Source organism: Sipha flava, unplaced genomic scaffold (genome assembly GCF_003268045.1).
Source record: "Sipha flava isolate LNK unplaced genomic scaffold, YSA_version1 2_pilon_pilon, whole genome shotgun sequence".
NCBI lineage: Eukaryota > Metazoa > Arthropoda > Insecta > Hemiptera > Aphididae > Sipha > Sipha flava.
In genome coordinates this window covers 3,450,469-3,474,262 of record NW_020272972.1, presented here as the reverse complement: position 1 = coordinate 3,474,262, position 23,794 = coordinate 3,450,469, and the positions used below count along the sequence as shown (strand labels likewise).

The 23,794-nt window shown below is 29.9% G+C and overlaps 1 protein-coding gene across 1 annotated transcript in view; it reads right to left on the bottom strand.

Annotated features, from left to right (window-relative positions):
* Positions 1 to 719: 719 nt before the first annotated feature.
* LOC112686069 overlaps positions 720 to 23,794 on the bottom strand; it is a 49,142-nt gene continuing 26,067 nt past the window's right edge. Inside the window, exons 3-4 of the mRNA XM_025558187.1 lie at positions 8,517 to 8,709; positions 720 to 2,810 (exon numbers count right to left, since the gene is read on the bottom strand). Coding sequence (XP_025413972.1) covers positions 2,482 to 2,810; positions 8,517 to 8,709 — 522 coding nt within the window. The 3' untranslated portion in view covers positions 720 to 2,481. The remainder of the gene's footprint in view (positions 2,811 to 8,516; positions 8,710 to 23,794) is intronic.

The following is a 23,794-nucleotide window of genomic DNA, read 5'->3' as shown; positions in this document are numbered from 1 at the left end:
ATTATTATTATTATTATTATTATTATTATTATTATTATTATTATTATCACTATTGTTAATATTTCGTTTTTGGTCCCGGTCTGTGGAATACCGCCTTCGGGCGCCAACGAGCTTATGGAGGTGAACTTAGATTTTTCGTGTGTAAGTGTATGTGTGAGAGAGAGAAACAGTGATTGTGAGTGATACACAGCCAACTATATATCAGAGAGTGGTCACTAGACTTATCATCGATGGATACTGATGGTTAATTTTTCATTCAAAAATTGATATCAGCTCGATGTTTAAGACAACGTTAATATAATTCATGTCAAGGGCTTAAACGTGCACATGAGAGGTAGCAGACAACCCCTTCCTGGAATGTTGTAAATGAGGACTTGAAATTGAAATCTAAGAGTAAGAGACCCGTATTTTAACGGATGTTGATCAAATTAAATGTAATATGATTTAAAATATTTGGTAAAAAACACCTATATGATTTTCTGTAGGAGAAAAAATTAAATTAAATATTTCAAATTTTCGTCGAAAAACTTATTATGATAATATAATAACTACAACTGACTAAAAAATATAAATAGTAAATAATTGAAGCTCTGAGAAAATATACGAGATTCAAGTAAAACATATTCATTGGGACTAATATACTATAAGATTAAATAAAAAATTAAAATCTTGTTTATTTAATTATTTATACATTATAATTTATTAAATATATCTACATGTTTTTTTTTTTTTTTTTGAGATAGGACCCAAAATTATTATAGGCACTCCTTAAAATACAGGTCTGTGCAAGCCTATGGTCGGGGACGAACTAAATTCGAATCATAACGTACAGTAATTGCGTAAACGTATTCGCTTCAAAGACTTTATGTAAATGGATGCTGACTTCAAATTTATGTTAAACCACTATACACATTTTGTAATCTGTTTATTATATATATTATGTTTTCGAGTGTTTGACGAACGCTTAGAATGATAAATACTGATCGATAATATAGAAAACGGGTAATCCAATCTAAAACGGTGATGCCGGTGGCCACTCTCTAATGGTTATACTATCCATAATATTTGTGTCTGTACATTTATAACATTGCACGTAGTTAACGTTATATTTTTTCGTTTTATCAAAACAGTACAGCTGTGATAAGAGCGCAAAACTAGTTACAATAGTAGTGTGTACAATAGTAGTAGTTAGTAGCAGTAATAATATATTAGTAGTGGGAGGAGAAGTAGTAGTAGTATCGGTGTGTATTGAGGGAACTCCAAAAAAACGGCACAAAGGAAGCATGGCAAACAGGAGACTTGAAGATTTAAGACTGGTGGCAATAGGAATGGAGCGCCGAATGAATTGAGGATGAACAGACGAGACGACTCGAACACAGTGCGAAAAACCGGATTAGCGAACCATATGGAGGAACAAAATACTACTTGATGCAATTCCTGTCGAGGGACAGTTGCCTCCAAATTCTAACTTTGAGAATTTTCTTGAGTGGCAAGCTCAGAACGTCATGTTACAAAGTGTTCGGAAATGGGAAGCGGTTAGAAAATATATATAAAAAAAAAAAAGTTTTTGGTACCAAGGAAGGAGAAGAACAGTTAATGAAACGAGACAACAAGGGTGACAGGTGGATACGTCGGTTCTAGGAGTAACTGGGATAGCGGACGATTAAGCAATATACCTCCGGTATAATTGAATTACCGTTTGTTGTTGTTATAAATATGATGAGGTTGGATCCTTTACGTTACCGGGTTGAATGTTATGTTACGTTTGGATGCGCGAAAATTACGTTATGCCTGATCGGTCCGATAGATTACGGTGGCTCGACGGGAAAGGGGAGCACGGGCTCGGCGATTGAGATGTAATGAAAAGTCATCGTCCAAGTAACACTAGCAATAATTAAATCGGTAGAAGCGATAGTGCACAGTAGAAGAGTAGTGGTGTACAATCTGTGTGTAGTCTTATCGAGAGAATTGAGGACCCTGCCGTGCAGGGGTGAGATATCAAACTCCATTGGCTCGGCAGCCAGACGACTCCAAGCACACACCCTTTCGGTGTACGGGTGACAAGAGCGTCGTGTTTTCCTTCGGCACGCGCGGCAAACGATTGTACACATCACGCAATCGTACGTCGTCGACGGAAGACCGCGCGCGAGTCCGGCGGACGGGTTAGTGTTACGGGCCGGTTATTGTGCGCACTCCGTATTCAACGGGTTTCGCATAAAATACAATACAATTATGTGGATTGTGTGTGTTTTTTTTTTTTTTTCGTGGTTTTTCTCGTCCAACGAAAACCGTTGGTTTCGGTTTTCAGGAGGAATCGCAACCGGTGCTGCGGGGCGCATCGTAAACGCGTTCCGATAAACATTGATCGCCGGTGCGGTGTAACGCGTGGCGTAATAATAATAATTCTGTCGCGATCCGCGGCAAACGTTAACGACAGCGGTCGCCGTGGCAACCGCGGTCCCGGGGTGATGGTCGGGCGGTTCACGTGACGGCCGCCGTCGGCGCCGCGGCCGCGGTCCCGGCGCACGTGGCCAGCAGCAGCAGCAGCAGCAGCAGCGCCACCAGTAGCGGCGGCGTGACGGTGGGCGGACGGGTGGCCGCGGACGAGCCGGTCGGACCGAAGTCCGTGCACTCGGACTCCTCGACCGTCAGCGGTACCTCTTCCACGCACAGCGGCCGCTGGTCCGCGCGCCCGTCGCCCCGGTCGCAGGCCGTCGAGTTGCGCACGCACAGGCGGTGCTCGGCGCAGTGCTCGTAGCAGCAATCCTCCGGGGCGTTCGTCGATGACATTTGGTACCCGATGTCCGGATCTGCGAGAGCGGAAAACATGGAAAAAAAAAAAATCAAAATTAAAATACAGCTCGTTCGGTACACACCGGTCACGACGAAGGAAAAAGTGTTTGGTGGTGGAAGGAGGTGGCGGCAGGATTTTTTCCATCCCGTGAATTCAGCGGATATGCGTTTGTATAATATTGTAATCTCAACTGAGATAGTAAAGGAAAAATATTTTTTTTTTTAAAACTAAGGTCGTTCGTGATTGGTGTGTCGTACGGTAGAGGTAGGCAGTAGGGCCGAAACAGTTGCGTGGAAAACCGTGTTGTCGAACGGAGTTGGTTGGTGGGTGGTAACGATTTCTTCTCTCCGGATTGTGGACCAGCCTGGAAAACGAAACCGCCGGCGAACATTCGTTAAAACCACCATATCCATTCGACCGCGACACGTATAAATATCGAATACATTTTTCATCATAAGCGTATTGATAAATGGAAGACCGATCTTTTCTACAGCGTAGCGACGAAGAACCTTGAGCATTGCACGACTGATTTTCCTAACCATTCGAGCACTAAGTTATTAATACCACATTTTTGCACCAAAGTTTTATTAAAAAATTAGCAGCCACCACAGAAAAATATCTCGGATCCGCTACTGCAGGATAAGACGTACACACTATAAACATAAATGCTAGTTAAGCGAGTTAAAAACTAAAACATACACACCACATATTGACATTAATAATCCCTTCACGGGGGGAGAGCATAGGAATTATTCCCGCAGGGGGGGGCGCTCCTTATAAATGCTCAACGTTGAATATTATCCGAATAGATCGACTAAATGACTTAAAATAGCACGTAACATGCAACCAAAAGTTACTAAACGACAACGTTAAGTCGTCTTAATCCTTTCTTTCAGCTGAGTTTCACTAAGGTATTAATAATAAATCGTTATTCAATACTTATCAATTCTCCCAACGTAATTCTTGGATGTTTCAAGAAATAAATAAATTGTTGATACGATAATTACAAATGAGTTATATATGAGTAGTAAAATATATTTTGTCTCAAATATAAGTATATAAGTACAAACAATTCGTGAGAATTAGACAAAGTAGACCCTACTCCATCGCAAGTCCGTGTTGTGCTCCCCGATCAAAGAACGAAAGTTAGATCGAAAATGCTCTTCTCTGACTAATACCTCGATAGTTATTAAAACGTAAAACTTTCTATATACGAATTTTTATAAACAAGTTTTGTCCGGTATAATTTGTAAAAATATACGCGTATATATTGCGCAACGAATGTAAGGCGCATGCATATAGTATTTCCGTTGCGATGTATATGCTGATTCATGAGACGAATGTTATTGTTGAGAACGGAGGTAGATCGTTGAGCTGCACGATCTTAAGCCGTGGACCGCTATGAGGAATCGCGAGTAATGTCAACGACTAAAAATAAAGATATCAGCAGTAATAACGAATAGTGGGCGGGAGTTTGGGGTTGAATGTCGGAAACGCTGCGCGTCTTGGACCCGGTAAAGTGGCACTAGAAGCCACGTGCTTAGATAAGGATCCACGCATTACAATCGGTGCTCGGCGGATCATACTCGCGGGGTCGTATAACGCGTGGAAAAAATAACTCAAAGACAGAAGAGTTGAAATGTTCGATGCACAGAATGCTATATTAACAATCAGAACTTGACTACATGAAGCACGTATACGAAGTAAATCGTTTACAATAAGTTCGAAATATTATAATATAACCAACTATTCGAATTAACAGATCCCGGAAAACAAATTACATAGGTAACTATCATTCCCATTCATTTTTTTAAAGATTTGATTAAAATGTATTATTTTTGAAAACAGGCCAAAAGAAATGTTTTAACGCCCATAAATCGCACAGAAGGGATATGGATAGATGGTTTACCGAAGTTATATCGATCGATATTTGTACAATTTTTAAAATATAAAAAATAAACAAAGCAATTAACAAGATTTTAAATAATCAGCAATCATTCTACGTATCCCAGCAAATATTATGGGGCCGCAAATAATCAGATATAATAATGTGTCTTACATGATTTTTACTTCGTTATGAAAATCGTTCAGTGTTCGTGCCGAGAGGTTTTTAAGAAAAATATCTACGTTTTATGAAAACAACGATGTTTTTATATTATTACACGTTCAACAATGTTTTCACAAGAACAACTATTTTTTCAAAAAAGACTTAGTTGGCATTTCGCATAATACGTGCCTGACACAAAAAGCCTTCCGTATTCGGACGAAACAAAGAATAGCTGGAAACACGTATTTGTTAGACTTTTTTCTTTCTTTGTTCACAACATTTTTTCCCTATAAAATGTTGTATTCATAAAAAAAAAAAAAAAAAAAAAAATAGAAAAAACAACCCGTGTAGACTTTACACATTTAATGAAGGGAATCGTTTTGACATTTCTTAGTAACGGTAAAACTTTGGAGTTTGGTTTATTAAAACGAATCGTTTTGTTAAATAAGATGTTTAACAACATTCAGGTACTTAGTAAGAATTATCTTTGAGAATCAATGATGTTTGTAATATAAGTAGATAGTTTAATACAATCATATATTTTAGAATAATATATTGATTATATTTTAAAAATCTATTGTTCATCTATGTCACATTAAGTCATCGGATTTTAAAATATGTTAGAAATTGGGAAAATTTTAAAATTGTTTTTATTCTTGGAAATAATTATGAGAACATTGATTTTAATGTAGATACATATGTTTTATAATATTTTTACCTAGTGAAAAGTTGATACAAACAGTATTTATATTTATAATATTAGATAAGATTTGATTATAAATTAAGTTCGAAAAGTAATAATTATAACATATCAAATATTGTTATATACCGTATGATAACAATGCATTTTTTATAAAATTATTTTTAAAGTGTTGATTTAATAATATTTCATGAGGTTGTAAACAAACATAGTGTTTAAATGTAGATTGAATATTATCAATATACAACATCAATTTATAATCCCGTATAAACAAAAATGCCAAGTTTTATTATTTAAGGAAATATTTATGAGGTTTATCACGTATTTAAGTACTTACCATGTTTTATATTTATAAAGTCCATAGTCATTTAGTGTTTATGAACATTTTAAAAGCAGTAATGGTTTAATATTCGAAGTTAGGTTTTTCAATTTTGATCATTTTTTTTAATTTTAATTTAAAATATACAGTTTACTGTTCCAAAATTACATCAAAATAGTACCCAAAGAATCTCTGTAATTAGTTACCTTTTATAGTTTTATTTTAACTTACAGTGAGTAATCTGCAGTATGATTTTAATTTTATAAGTGTTATTTTTAGAAAATAGTATTTTTGAAAGTAATAATTAATTTTTTGTATTATAAGTTAAAAAAATTTATAAACTTCCATGGTTACTTATGTAAAATAATTATTTATACATTTTTTTATTTCTTTGAACTTCAGTGTAAAATTAAATATAAATTTAAATATTAATTTCATAAGTAAAGGTACTATATTAAAATAAAAATAAAGCTCATTTTTATTATAATAGTACCTATTTAATGATTAGAGTACATTATTTAAATTGTTTAAATTGTATAACTGCTTATTACATTAATTATTATTTGCAATAGTATTAAACTCCTTTATACAGTTAAATTAATAAAGTTATAAAACGCATAAAAAGAAATTCTGTTGGCTAATTATTTAAACATATTAATGAATTTCAGACATAATTTATGTGAAATATTATTATTAGTATGTATTAGAAAAAAATGAACATATTTTATTTGAATTATATAATTAGCTCAAAGTAACAACTTAAATAAATAAAAATTGTTTAAATAAGTTTGAATAAGTTATCTTATAACTGTAATACAATCCCACAAATATACTTTAGGGATTGGTTCGATGTGGCTCGTGGTTTTCAAGCTGAGAGAGTATCACTATGAAGTCGTTTCGACATGAAGTTTAAGGCTAAACAATTATAAATTACATATATTAATATCTGGTAATTAATAAAATATAAGTATAATAATTTTTTAATGTTATATATACTTCAAATGTGCGTTGGTAAGGTTCGGTCGAAAGTTTATATTTTTAAAAAGTTCTCATTGTCATAAATGGATACTGATAGTTAAATAATTTATTTAGACAAGTAGATGTCTTTAGAAAAAATAAATAAATGTTGTGTGCATGAACAATAACTCGAATTTAATATAATAAACATAATTATTAAACAACGTTCGGCGAACAGTGTTTAAAATGACGATAAGAGATTGTTTTACTAACATTTGAATGATACATCCATAAAAGTAGGGAGATATAACAATGGTATGAGAATAACAATTAACTCAATTCAAAAGGTTGGTAGAAAACGTAGAGGGAACTTATACATCGTCGTTTACGTTATCGATGAAAGAGGGCGAATGCGTTAATAATATATTTTAGCGTGCTTTTAAACTGTTATATTGTAGTCTAGTTATAATAATAATAATCATAATTATTATTATCATTATTATAATTAAAACTACTATATTCTGTGCGTGATAAATAAGATTGGGAACATTGATTTCGTTCGTATGAGTTTTCACAATGAATGTGGGGAACAGTAGTTATTATAGTGCACGCATTTACGGAAACAATTAACCGTAATAGGTTAAAACAAAGCGGCGAAAAATTCAAACCCCGTATTCGACGTTTCCGAAACGCATACGATATGAAAAGGGCCTCCCCTCTAAAAACTACTACTAGATCGTTCGGCCGTATCCGAGATAGACTTGTATCGATAATGGTGTTAGTTATGGATGTTATGTAAGAATCATAATAGCCACGGAAATAATGTAATTATCGTACCAGAAAAAAACCGAAGCGATTGCGACAACAGTAATAAAATAATCAATTCATATATTTACGTTTTGGTAACAGAATTGGCTACAGTACTGTAATACGACTTGTTACGCAATGTATACAAATCACGAAATATACGAGTAGTTCTGATATTGAAACGGGACGATTCGAAAACCTAACGAAAAGACACGCGAGCGTTCGAACGAGATAGTGCAAGCGGAGTGCTCCAGTTATTCTACACCCTCCAACCACCCCTATTCGTCATTCCATCCTTAGAGTTTACACGTAAGGGACCCCTAGCAACAACGATCGGTGGTGGCGGTGACCGAGTGAATACCAGGAAAGTAGGCGTCACGCGCGCACTAGCTCACACCCTATTTTTTGACGTATGCACACGCGGGAGCAATTAGTAACGGTGAACGATGCCGACGGTTTTCGTACTTCGAGAGCAGCTAGTGCTAACACAAGTATGGAGAGGTAAAAAACTGAAGTCGATTTCATGTACCAACCACGCGGACCGCGGTGACACTCATTGCAAGAGTGGCGTGAAACACCGTCTGTATGTGTACTACGAAAGCCCGTGATGAGATCGTGTTCGTCGGAGCGACGGAAATCGTAAATGCAATGAGCGAATATCGTGAAATCGATTTGTAACGAATACATCGTTCCTGCGATGTACGATTCGCAGGAACTCGTCTTAAACGTGCCTTATTCTAAACCGGTGTCGAGCACGTGTCGAGCGACGGGCATTCGTCATAACGATAATATAAAAATTGAGGTCTCGGCGTCACGAGTGAACGAAGATTAAGGACGATGGACGGGAGGAAAATAAAAATAAAAAAAAAAGCTGCAGCAGTCGTTCGTTTACCTATGCACGTGAACGCGGCTTCGCCAGCGTACGGATTGGCGTCATCGGCCACCGGAAGCAGCCACGGACACTTCTGTTCGGCCTCCAGGCAAACGGACTGGCAAGCGTTCACCCTGTAATGGCGTCCCTGTTCATCTGTCGACCGCGTCCAGTGCGGCAATACTGCCGCGCACGCCCACAGCGCGTAAGCGTCCTGCAACACACACAATCAATTATTATTATTTTTTAACATTTTTTTTTAAACATTTCCCCCTACCCCTTTTTCGGGCGTTTTATTTTATTTATTTATTCAAACCATTTTCCGCTCACGCAATTTATTACCGCGCGCGATACGTGCGACCGCTCAAAAGTTCTCAATGTTTTTTTATTTTGTTTAATTTTTTTTTTCGTATATTTATAGTATATTTTTTTCCACTCCACTCGACTACGTTCGATAACACTCCGTACCGCTGCGGTTTAAATACTTAAATCACTAACACACTGTGTTCTGACTGCACTGGAGTGCGAGCGACAATTTAATTTGTCCAAAATCCTATTATACACCACATTGCCATAGCACTTCAGATACGCCGAGAACTTTTTCGTTACAAGTATTATCTTGTGCGGTGTGTGGCATACCTTTCGCGGATGGTCGTAATTCTCGTGATATGATATACTGAACTTACTACATAACTTTACGATTCGTAGCACCCTGTACGCGTGCGAAGACAAAGTTTAAATAAGATTTGCACTGCTGTTTTTTTTTTTTTTTGCAGTTTACCGTTTTTAAAGTAAATATAGAAGTATAAAAAGTGAAATCGGATAATACACACACACGCACACACAAACATACATATATATTTATAGCTAAATATATATTTCATTTCATTTCATTCTATTCCTTTGGATTGAAATGTTTCCTCGGAGGGTCACCTATCCAAAACATGTTTGATGTTCGTCGGTTTATGATATTTTAAAATCTGCACATCAATCACCGTCACCGAAATCTTGGCAGCTATTACAAACGGAGCAATGTCCGAACAGGAAGAGAGTAGAGGGTTGGTTTTTATATAGTAAAAAATGTGCGTAGTAATATAAAATACTTGTAGTTGTATTATTATGTTGCATTGTAAGTAATTCTTATAATTTAAAATTCATTTTCACTGAATCTATTTTTCTTTTTAACATCGCTTGAGGATACACGTACTCTTTTTATTAATAGTAATTTGTCATTTAATTCACGAGAATAAAATTTATTGCGAAACCAATTTATTACTTTGCGATTCAATAAAAACCAATGTTTGCGTTTATTGGTTTCTTTTATCTCAAGGAATAGGATCATATGTAACAGATTAATCTTATTTTACTTTTTATAAAAAATCTGCATTTTAAAATCGAATATACTCGTATTAACCAATGATTGTTGAGCAATAACAACCACAAAATAATTTTATTTACTAGTTAAAACCCAGTTTATATAAGTTGTGTTGTTTGTAGAGCTTCTTGAAAATACAACAGAAATAGTTATGTGTAATTTTATTTATTTATAATTTTTATAAATGTTTAGTAACTAATATTGTTCTAAGAGTCATACAATAATATTAAACAATACAAATTAAATATAATCAAAAGACGAATTTATAACAATATTTTTTCGGCAGTAGAAGAATGTTCAATAAAAAATAGTGTTTCGATAAATAATAAAAAAAAAAACATGTTAACAAAAAGTAATTGAAACCATAAAAACAAACCTAAATACATTTTGTATAAATTATCGTGTGAAAGTAATTAGAGAAATAGATATTACGTGATATGAAATTCAATTGTACTGTGCCGATCGGTAAAAATATTATATATTAAACGTGAACAAAACGAAATGTAGAAAAAACACCCCAGAGGAGCTAAGAATTTTTATGTCATATTTAATTTACATAATATACAGGTATACACGTGGTCTCGTCGAGAAAATTCATGATAACGAGAGGAAAGGAGTTTATAGTGTCATTTGCAAATTACATAAAATCAAGTGCTTACCGAAGGGAATAATCTGCTCTTCCACCAATAAATCAATGATTGTTAAAAACTGTGAACTTATAGTAAGTCCAATAGACAATATTATTTATTAGTGGATATCGTACATGCTATAATAAATGTATTGAAGTAGATATTGGAATTTTCAAAATTCCAAATGGGCGTGTACAATACACTAAACCTCGAAAGGCAAAATATTTTACCAGCTGATAACAACATTATAATATGGAGGCGGTTAAAAAGAATATATACCGTATGATTGTGAAAACATACCTAGGTCCAAATAATTAACGAAACATAATTATGCATTGATATCTTTTTCAGATATTCACGTGAATTCGTTATTGAGTTGAGAAATTGTGAGACGATTTCTTGCCATTTAAACTTTTTCAATTAAAACTTGACATTATTTTATTTTTACTCCATTATTTTTCTTCCTCTCTACATCTCCTTTCTCTTATTTTATTTCTCCACTCTTTTTCCATCCTCTTCAACTCATCAGTCTGCGATTTATATAAATATTCCTCTTTTCGCCTTCCAGATAAGTTTACTTGCCACTCGGGGATCATGGAGACCGGAAAACAACACTAGAAGGTACATGCTAAAGTGGGCTTACGACTACAGACTCTTATAGTCTGACAGAGGCGTGACGGGTGTCGATCGGAGTTCAAGAGGTCGGCGTTCGTTTTATCTTTACCTTTTCTTCTCTCTTTCTCTTTCGCTCACTCCTTCGCTTTCACTCTTTACTTCTCTAAATTTCTTCAGCACATTCTTCATTTATCTATTCATCTATGCTTCTCTCTCTCTCTCTTTGTTTCTCATGCTCACTCAACTTCTTCTACCATCGCTTTTTTTAAGCTCCGTACACAACGGCAAATAGTCTGTGAGTTTTACCCGGATACCAAACTCTTTCTTTATTCTTCTACAAAAGAGGGATTTAAAATTTTCTAAGTAAATGTTCATGCTAAAATCTATCAAACATTTATCAAATAATTTTATGGCCTTTGCATGTGTTTTGTTACGAAAACTGTGGTACAATTATATATCCACCTTTATACATACCCTCTTACATTAAATTCGAATTAAATTTACGCAAACTCTCCTCTCGGTATTTAAGTCATACAAGTTGCTCAATTAAGAGAATCTATACATTATATTAAGATATCATTTTTATCATTTCATTTATCAGAATTTTTTTATCTAATTTCATTTCACTTTTTTCAACAGAAGTTCTAACAAATAACCATGAAACTTCTCTAACAGAAAAAAAATCAAGAAAAATAAATTGTTTGTTATTTTCATTTAGTTTATTTTTTTTATGTATGTAAAAAATCATATTGCATAACCTATGTTCATTACAACAGAATTCTACAACTCTTACGTAACAGTCACAGACTATACTATTATAACAAAGTGTAATATACGTTTTTTTCGATAACTTAATTATTTTTATGTAACACTCTTATAAATTAATTTTGATATCATCTATTTTCAAACATAAAATATATTGCAGTGTTATGCTATTTATATTAAAATGAAATTTATAAAAATAATATTTAAAACTTTTTAAAATCATGATTTTACGAATAATAATTGATATAACTACAACTAATTTTTATCTACACTTACATCACAATTTTTGTTAAAACAGTCTAAAAACTAGAAAACATTATAAAATTAAAACACACCAAAACAAAAACAAAATGTTTTTAGTAAAACTAACTTTATATAATAATTATACATACATAACAATATGAAATAACGAAGTAATAAATACTTAAAATGCAGATATTTTTTCTATTCAAAAAATGTTGTCTTAAATTTTACTAGATTTAATCAAAATATTTAAATTACATTTTTTAAATTAGTAAAAAATTTAATCATACACATAATAAAGGGCTAGTACATACTGTTAATGTAATAAAAAATCAGTTTTATTTCCTTATAACCTGGTATTTGCTTATAATATAATATATCAAATAATTATCGAATATTATGATATAAAGTTATAATCATAAAATTGTTAATTTTATTTCCAGTATTTTACTATTCAAAAAACTATAATCATAAATATATTAAGGAATTAGTGAAGTCAATTATAATTAAATATCAAATATTCTATTTAAACTATAATTGATTTCGAATTTAAATTTATCTTGGTCCTTAAATATTCAATAAATTACAAAAGACTAATAAGGGCTGTTATAGTGCTGTTTATATTGAGATAATACGTCCAACGAATTTTATGAGACACATAAAAATGTTCACATTTTCCTTTCGTGATACAACCGTACTTGGTAAATTAATGACTATTATTGTAATATTTATGTTTATTAATGTAATTGCAAATGTATGTTTGTGCAAATACCTTGTTGGCAACGAAATTAAATAATATAAATCAAATGTAGGTATTTATTTACGATAAATCAAGAAATACGGTAATTTAATACTCGTGTTGAAATGGTTATGCTGTGTCCGAAATGTTGACTTTTATAAAACAACATATAAAATATGACCCACAAATTAATTTTGTTGTACCCGGTCACGCAATAAAATTATAAAATTATATAGTTTAGTTATTTTATGGCACTGATTTAATAAGTCGCGAATTTAAAGATAATTTTTTAGGACATAAATGGCTCATAAATATGCTATACTTAAAAAATTATTTCAGTGTATAATTGATTATCATATTATAAATCCACAAAATAATAATAATAAATAATAATATTATGTTCAAAAGAACTTTTTACCAAATTCAAATAATTTTACATGATTTTCTTGATTACTAAATAAATATAATTTAAGAATATTAAGCCAGCAGTGTATGAGGGAAGGTTTTTTATAACCATAGAACCTACTAGGAAAAGTCATTAATGATAGTTAAATAGAATCATAAAATTGGCTACCTTAACACTTATATCATGGTCTGATAGTTATTTATTAGTTTAAAAATATTAGTACATCATAATTTATCTTTTAATTAAGTTCCATGGCAACTTTTGCAAAAAAAAAAAAAAAAAAATCATTATAATATAATTTCAGATTACTAAGAGAAAATTTCAGAAAAAAGATATCCAGTATAATGTTAGTAACCCTATAAAACTGGTAAGTTTAGGATTGCATTTGAATTTTTAAGTGATGCATAATTTAATCACCATAATACTTATAAGTAGAATAAAAATTATACTGAACTTTGAAATTTCATGTAGTGTATATCATTGTTGTGTAAATTATTATTTTAAAAAAAAATATCAAAACATTGAATTACATAAAGATAAAATATTACTTTATAATAAAATTTTAAGAAAATATATGTTTGGTAAAAAAAAAAATGTTCCAATAATAAAACAGGTTTTCAAATATTTTGAATTTTTTTTTTCAATAAAAAACAATAATAATATTAGTGTAAAACCGATTTGAACTGAAAATTCAATTTATTTGTTGAACAGTAATTAATGAGTTATTTTTAGATTGATTCTTACCATAATACTATCAAAAAAACTATAAATTAAATAATCAATTAATCTTCATATTCAAATTTAAAATAATAACAAATATTAATATTCTGCGTTGAGGTTATTAAAATGAAACAAGTACCTTCACCAACAACCCCATCCACCCCAACCAACACCTTCATTTTTATATCTCTTTTTATCTCTTTTTTTTTTTTTTTGATACTTTAGATACTGAAAAGACTTGACATTTTATTGCAAGGGTACTCATAAAGTTATAACATAGTTCGTAATACAATTTCTTACTCGACATTTTTTTTTTTTTTCATCTGAAGTATGAGTCGTGGTAAAATCTATTTCATTTCACAATGGTATTTCAGACTTATTTTAATAAAATTTGTAATTTCAGTTTTGAAGAGTTTAATTTATTGACTTAATATTTTTCCAAATATAATGTAAAATTATTAAAAACTAGTGTTTGCATTTGCTATGGAAACTCAAAACATAAAAAGTAATAAACACTATATTTGGCCAAGTTTTACTAAAAATATTTCTATAATTTATTATTCCTTTTGAATTTATTAAAATACTATCGCACTGCTGTACACGATCAAATAAAGTAAACGGGATGAGAGTTGAGTTTTTAATTAGAGACCGACACTTTGATGAATTTTACGGTTCCAGATCCGGTACGAATCCTAGAAAAAAAAAATCGGTTCCGTTTTTGATGAAAATTCTAAAATAACTACAATTTAGGCTTTGATTTATTTTCAGTTTTCAAAATAAAACTAAAATTTTGGTTTCAGTCATTAAAATAACAAAAATTTAGGTTTCGGTTTATTTCCAGTTCTTAAAAAATAAAAAATTAGTTTCAAGATTGATATTATACAAATGTGAGAACAATTTGGTTCTGTTTCAATTCTTTTAAAAATAAATGTAGCTAGTGTTAATTAGCGTCAATTATGGCGGTTAATATCAATTTTTAACCAGATATCCTACCATCATTTAAGTGGACTTAGGACTAATTAAGTAAAATTATACTAATCACCGTCATGACTACCTTGTTTCAAATATCGTTTCATGTTTTTTTATAGTTTAGACATTGATTTGTGAATTACCACTTGTTACATCATTATTCATTATTTAAAATTTTAAATATACACTTCTATATATTTTTAAGGTTAGAGATTTGCGGTCGATAGTTTCAGTAGATAGTACATTGAAAGGTATGTTCTACTTTCATAGGATTTTAATCTATTGATGATTATGATATTATGATATTTATGATATTGATGATTTACCCATAAAATAAATATATTAAAAATAATAATATTTAAGATAAGAAAACTTTTGAAATGTAAAGATTTTATGTAATACATTGATAAATTATTTTAATATTGGTACTTATAAAAAGACATGTAAATATTTGATGATATCTACCTAATCATGAATCAAACAACGAATATCAATAAAACGTGTTTAGTGTTTATCGCTCAGACGTGCTGTCGGTACATCAGATAATGATTGTCACAAAATATGACTACAAAAAAATTATTTATAGACATAATTTTAGAATTTCTCGTTATTATGGCAACTAGAAAACCCATAGATATTAATATGCAGTAAATAATTACTAATTTTGTTGCAATTCCTTTTACAGTATTACATTATTATCAGTTGTTACATAGGATTATTGTATACTTTTATAGTTTAATGACACGTCTATACTCTGAAAGTACTTACATGATTATTTTTGAATATTATTAATCCCGATAATTATAATAATAATAGATTTATGTATTTGTTTAGTCCTTATTACCCATTAATGACAGATATAAATAAAAATAATGCAATTAAAAACAATACCAAAATAAACCGTAAAAGACCTTTACAAAAAATGATTGGTTTCGGCAAAGTTCTGATTTTTAAATAAATACAAATAAAGGTTCCAGTGGGATTCCAATTTTAAAATTAATTTATATTAGGGTTTTCGTGTGGTTCCGGTTTCCAATATTCAAACGGTTCCGGTTCCAAAACCGGTTCTTTTAAGTACGGTTCCAATCCCTGTTTTTAATTTGCACCTTAAGTGTTCTTTTTTAATAGAATATCCTTTTTGACTTTAATTTATTTAATATTTTCACACTGATTACATATAAAATAAAATTTAAATAACTTTATCATTCGACTAATTTTATTAATTTATCACATACATTAAAATAAATAACATTTAATTTTTAAAACACACAAAACCATTAAGTAGTAATAAAATGTAAATGAAATTATCACAAATCTAAAAAGATTATTTTTCGGTTAATTTTTATTTCAACATGTCACATGTATTTTATATTTACAATTATCATCCTTCCTTTGACGAAACTATGCTGTTATTTTGTACACAGATTAACGTTTCGAAATAAAATAATTACATTTTTTCAAATTAAAGTAATCAAAGTTTTTACCACCCCCAAATCTATCCAATGATTGAAAATTGAAATATATACTGCATACAGTTTAGAAAAACGATTATCCAATTTACCATTTATTGTAAATCAAACTAATTCATTAATACCAAATGCTATTTTATTTCTTATTTATTTTAATTTGTTTTTGATAAAATATCAAACATTTTAAGTAAAAAATATAAAAACTTAGATCAAATCTGTTTGATATTTGATTACCTATAAAACGTATAATGAAATAAAGTTATCTAACTGAATTAAAAAAACTTAAAAAATTAAAAATTGAAAATTAATTAAGGGTTAAACGATAAACATTATTTTTCCAAAGGTTTCGATTGAAAATATTTAAAAAAAATTCAAAATGATTATTAATCTTAAACTTTTTTTTTTTTTAAAAAAAAAACGTTATTATATCATTAAGAAATATAAAAAAAGTATAAAATCATCAATATACCTCCCTTCATTTTCTAACCAGTATAAAGGAGAAAACCCTGTGACATGTGGGTTGATGGATATTTAGCAAATATTACAATATATTAATATACAACAGGAGAAAACTCTATTGCGGTACATTTACCCAAAATTCTATTGATATACAGCATCTTCAAAAGAAAACAGTAAAAAATTGCTAGAATAAGAAAAACCTATCTATGTTTTACATTATTCACTGATCAAACCTAAATTTTATAGATATTTCACGGGACAAATATTTTACAAAACAAATTTTTGGTATAATAATTATTTTATATTTACCACGAATAAAAACCGTCTCCTATCGGTATATAATCTGAACTAAAATAAATTTAATAATATTTAATCACTCAAAATCAATATTAAATATTCATAAACCTATGCTATGTGATAATACTAACTATAAAAACAATTTATCTCTTATACAACCAATGAAACGAATGTATTAATATATTTTATATCAAATATATGTGTTTATATATATATATATATATATATATATATATATATGTGTGTGTGTGCGTGTGTACTTAATATTTTAAATAGACTAAATGGACAAACATACGCTTCAAAATAAATAATAAAAAATTGAATTAATGTATTTATAACTAATAATTATATTTTCATCAGTTTATCTATAAATGTTAAAAAACGATGATAATTAATTTTTTAACAATAACCTAACATTAACCTAACCTAACCTAACCTAACTAATATTAACCTAACCCATGGCTTGTATGAAAATAGTTGTTTGATGTACCTTACATAAAGCTCTAATTACATAATGCATACATATTTTTAGTATCGGCCCTAAGGAAATAATTAAACAATGCATGACAGATGAACGTATAAATTTGGAATAAATTACGAGAGACTTGCTAGTAAAATTTTCATAATTGAGAAATGGAAATATTAATAATCAGATGGATACATTTCATTACTTTTATTTTATTAAAATGTTGTACTTTAATAAGTCAAAAAAGTCTATATTTGGATAATAAATATTCACGTGTTATTTTGAGAGCACATTAATTTTAATGAAAATAACACTTTTAATACATGTTAAAATTATTTACTAGCGTATAATTATTTCTAGTTCCTGTATTTTATAGGTTTAATTTAATCAAATTACATAAAATAATTTTATATTTATTTTTAATTAAGTTTAAGAATACAAATAATGTTCTGACAAATTTTACTTTCGTAACTTTATAAACAGCAATAAATAATTAATAAAATAATGAATTCCAGTATTTTATTTTTTTAATTTAAAGCTTTTATTTTAACATACTATAATAATGACAATAAATGAAACCAATAAAAAGGCAAATATCAAAAACATAACTGTATATTTAAAAAAAAAAAACTAAGAGCAACGAGAGTAAGAGTGAAATTAATTATAATTGAAATGATAAATTGGTAAAACAAGCGTTTAAATTTGATCAAAAATAGTTTTTGAGTAATACATAATTCAAGTGGTAATTTAGATATTATGCTTTTTTAATTATTCATTATTACCACAGCTGCAACGATTAATTTTTTGGTATGGTCGGATTCAATGTAAATCTAATTATAAATATATGTTCATATATATATGTATTACTAATGTATTATTCAATTTTTTCAATTATTACGTTGACTTTAATTATTCGCGCGTAAAATATATTCAAAATATTTTCAACCATTATTTCATATTTAGGAGTAAACACTAAACATATTGGATAGATTTACAGCTGCAACAGTCAAAATTGAATTTAAAGTCTTAAACTTGGGTGGATTCAAATATGAATCTGATCCAGATTACAATTACTTTTTCAACTGAACGGATGTTCAAAACACGTGATCTCATAACTTTGTTATGGACTGCAATAAGCATTGTTCATAACTATAACATTTTATTGATCATCTTATACCATGGACGCTAAACAAAACGGTCCTTTTCATCTCCAGTTCTTTTTGCAGTTAAAGAAAAAAAATTGTGTACTATTGATTTAAGTTTAGTGTATTTTTCGGCAACCCTGCTGAAGTATTGTTATTCAAATCTATGGGATTTTCTTAAACGAACTCATTGTGTTCGGATATTGTTTTAATGATGGACATGATGATAAACCAATTAGATAAATGATACAACTACTAGATGATATTTAAACAAATATATATAGTTATATTTTTTTTCTTAAAACTTGCTTAATTATTATACAGCAAAGTATTATTACGATAGCAGTAACGACTAGTATGGCTAAAATATAATGGAAGTAATTTCGATATAATTTTCGAAACGGCTCTAATAATTAATTATAACTATTCAATCTACATCTGATATACTTTCAATTGCAATTTTATGATTTTAATAAGAATGATAACTTACTCATAATATACAATTATTTTCTGTTTATTTTCGTGTTATGTAATTTAATGATAATAAATATTGTACAGATCAGTAATGAAAATTAAATTTGGAAAAACCACAAAATACTAATTTATTATTACTATAATTCAACAATTATTAATTTACACGAAAACAATTAAAATGTTTAATACCAATTAATAATAACTTTTAGAATAGAGTTAAAATAATTTTATTGAACTTTAAAGGGTAATTTAAATTAATAATTATACTTTAATAATTATTTACAAACGTTTTGAAATTTTTGAATAAATATAATAGCAAATATTTAGATTAAAATTATGGCCAGTATAAAAAATAATTATCGATTCAAATTGGTAAACCATAATGAAGTTATACACATAAATTTATTTTATTAGTATAATATTTTAATATTTGTAACGAACTAATAAAAATTAAATTAAAAGAACAAATAGTTGAAATGACTTCTTCCTCTTCTTTTGGCTTTTACGGGCCATTTAGGTCCATTGCCGCAAAAACTAACTACTTCCATCCATTTCTATCTTGAGCTAGTTCTTTTCCAACATTTACTCTCGATTTCGATGTATCTTTTATAATCCTGTCTTTCCACCGCTGTCCGGGTCGTCCTCTTGGCCTTATTGTGTCCGGCTTTCAGCTCGTGGCTAATCCTATAGGGCCTTCAGACCTCTTCATATATCCAGCTCATCCCAGTCTACTACTCTTAAGGACTCCAATTATATTTATTTCACCATATAGATCTTCTATTTCTCGGTTTGTTCTTAATTCAAAGTCCCCTAGAGTATTTCTTTTTGGCCCAAATATTCTTCTAAGAACCTATTTTCATCCGTCTTTGTTGTTGCCCATGCGCCGCTGGCGTATAGTACTACTGGTCTTATCAGAACTTTCTATAACGTTATTTTCGTTTTCCATGATAGTAGTTTTGACTTGAGTAGGGGTACTAATCCAAAGTAGCATTTATTTACCGCTACCAGTTTTAGTCTTATTTCTTCATGACTGTCAGCATTCTCATTAATATTTACCCCTAAATATTTGAAGATTGCTACTCTTTTAAAGCTACAATTATTCACTTTCAAATGTTTTATTTCATGATTGTGTCCCGTTACTATCATGTACTTTGTTTTTCCCTCATTCACCATTAATCCAATTTTTTCATTCTTTTCTATTAATTTACTAGTAGTTCTTTTAAGGTCTTCCTCTCTTTCACCATTATTATAACATCTCCGCGTATCCTGCCACTACTAGTTACTGATATTTTCCTATTTTGATTCCCGTTGCTCCATCCAAAGTTTCTCTCATTACTGATTTCAGTGCTACTTTAAAAAGGGCTGGTAATAAGGCGTCTCCTTGTCTTAAGCCTGTCCTAACCTCAAATTCTTTTGATTCCTCCCTTCCATACTTAACTTTACATTTCAACCGACTCACACATGCTCGAATTATTCTTATGATCTTTCTTGATATTCCCAATCGGTCCATTACTTTCCATAATCTTTTTCTATTCACTGAATCGTATGCCACCTTGAAGTCCACAAACAATAAATGGACATCTTTGTCAAACTCATGGCTTGGTTAGGCTTTGGTTGAAATGACTAAATATTATAATTTCTTAACACCCAAATAATATAGTATAAAAATATTATAGATTATCATAGTGACGATTATATTATTTTATTATCATTTTATTATATATTATACTGTGGGGTGAAGTTAGCAATAAGTCATTTGGTATTTGAGTTTTACATTATTCTATTATAATTAAAATAAAACATTTTTACATAAGTATCTAAGTATACATTATACATACATTATTATAAAATATTATACAAGTTGGAAAATTATGGTTAAACATTTGAAAAAAGGTGAAAAGTTGCAAATCAATGTACCATTGGTTTTGATATACAATTCTAAATAAAGGAGAATGAATAAAATAGCTTTTAAAGATAATTGATATTATTTATATAATTACCTAGCCCATCTGTTATCAGAATGGCTTCGTATAAATATCCGATTATGTCAAAGATTAATTTTCCTGTAATGCTTATAAAACTTTTTGTGACTTTAAATTCAACTTTTTTTATGTTGACTTAAAATAAAACTTTTCAAGAATCATGAATTCAATTTCCAATCCTTAATTATTAATTATGAAATTGCTGTAAAATTTTCAACAACACAAATTTTGTAGATTTTGATCAATTTTGGGAAATTTGAACATTCAAGTACTTATAAAAAAATGTAAGAGCATAGATAAATATAAAAATAAAGATATTTTTTAAGACATATTGTATTACATTATCAAGATTTTTGTTAAGGCGAAATTAATCAATATTTTACGAAAAAAATATACTAAAAAATAAACTAAAAAAAAACTATAAAATATATTAAAAATATACTTATAAATAATAGGTCGAAATCCTTAGAAAATTATATAATTTCTAAAAAACAACTGTAATGGTATTTTTAGTAAAATTTTAAAACATCTTTATAATCATTTTTTGATTTACGATGAAAAATAAAATAAAATTTAATTGAAAATCGATATCTCGTTTATATTGTCGATTTTTGTATGATTAATTGTACCCAATCCTTTTTTTTTTTTTTTGATAACTCCTGGTCAAAACCATGCTGACAAACAAATAAAATAAGTAAATGTAAAAAATCCATAACGGTTATCTAATAATTTAAAAAATAAGATACATGAATAATTATCTTTTTATTTCATTAGGATAAATCAAACTCAACTTGATAAGATGACGTTGATTGTATGTAACTCGAAGTTTACAGCGTGGCTTTATTTTAAAATTAGAAAATAGCTCGTTGAAACGCGTTACTTTTCAACGAAGAATAGATTATTTAACTGCCATGGAGCACTGGGTCAAAGGATGCTTTAAAAATAATCTATTTGTCTTAATGATCAAAACGAACTGTAAATAGGGTGTGTTTAGAAATATTTAAATTATTTATGGAATTATAGTTGAAGGCATAATTTGTTGCAGAGAATAATAAAGAATTCATAAAATGTTAGATTTTTAAAACCAACAAAACATATAATTTACAATCATAACAAAACACTAAAAACGTTAGTTATTTGATATTTTATCTGAAACTGAACTGCAGTTTGCTTGTTCTTATTGGTTTATATAAAATTTGTATGATGCTTATAATAAACATAATCGATTGCATTAAAACTATAGTTAATGAGCAGAATCTAACGGGTTTTGAGATAAAAATATTAAGACGCATTGTTTCAAAATATTTAAAACGTGTAGCTTTTCAACTATGTATCTACATAGAAACCTATGTCTTACTCTTAAGTATACATATTCAATAACTGCGTTGCTGTAATATGCTGGTTAACAGCTAAATGCAAATAAAAAATATTTCGATTCCAACGTAAACGTAAATGAGTGGTATTGAATAAATATCTATTCAAAGTATAAATTAGTATGATATTTATATTCTTCCGTAGCGTATCTCATCGATGTTAAAATAATTCTAAAAACTAAGCTTGAGAATAGTGAATTTGAACTGGAAACTTTAATTAATTATATATTTCATTAAAATGAACTGAGCGTGTACATCGCCGGAACCTAAATAATTGAACGAATCCTTTTATTATTATTTGCTCTTTTGTAATATCGTTTGATATTTCAGAAAGGACATTACGTACATCTCACCGCGTCTATTCTTTGCAACCCCCCCCCCCCCCCCCCCCCCCCCCCCCCCCCCCCCCCCACCTTCCCGACCCCCCCCCCCCCCCCCGAAAAACATACGCTGGGTACGTTACAAAACATGAACCATTATGGTGCCAAGTTTATCGGATACGGGTTTGTTTTATTAATTCCATCGTCGGCGGCTTGACAGTTGTAAAATCAAATCGGACGTAGAGTTTTACAGGTGATAAAAGACGAAGGAATTCGTATGCGTGCGCACGTGCGCTATATAGCACGGGTGAGCAACTGACGGCCCGTGCTATATATTCAAATTACATCATAGAATTTAAAAGTTCATCGCCGATCGATATAATAATTGTTATCTGATATTCGATATCGTTAATTGTCTATATGTATTACGTAAAGCTTCCAACCATAACTGTTTTTACCGAACTATTCAAGTTTATCAGCTTCTTTATATCATTCATGTCATGTGTGTTAAATTTATTATTTCCGTGTACATAAATGTTAATTAAAATTTATATTTTCAACTTTTTTTTTTTTTTTTTTAGTTTTCTATGCTATGGCCCGCTAGATTTTAACTTTCTAAAAATTAGCCCTCTAGTAACTTTCAGTTTTCCCTCCCTGTTACACGGCATACGATTTTTTCCCGCTCCCGTGCACACTTTTCCGACGGCGCAGTAATGAAATGATAACGATAGTAATACACGAGTTTCAAAACACCTCGGTCTTTGGTTTATATATTATTATCGTGTACATGTGTCGCACGTGTTCGGGTTTGTGTGTGTGTGTGTGTGTGTGTGTGTGTGTGTGTGTGTGTGTGTGT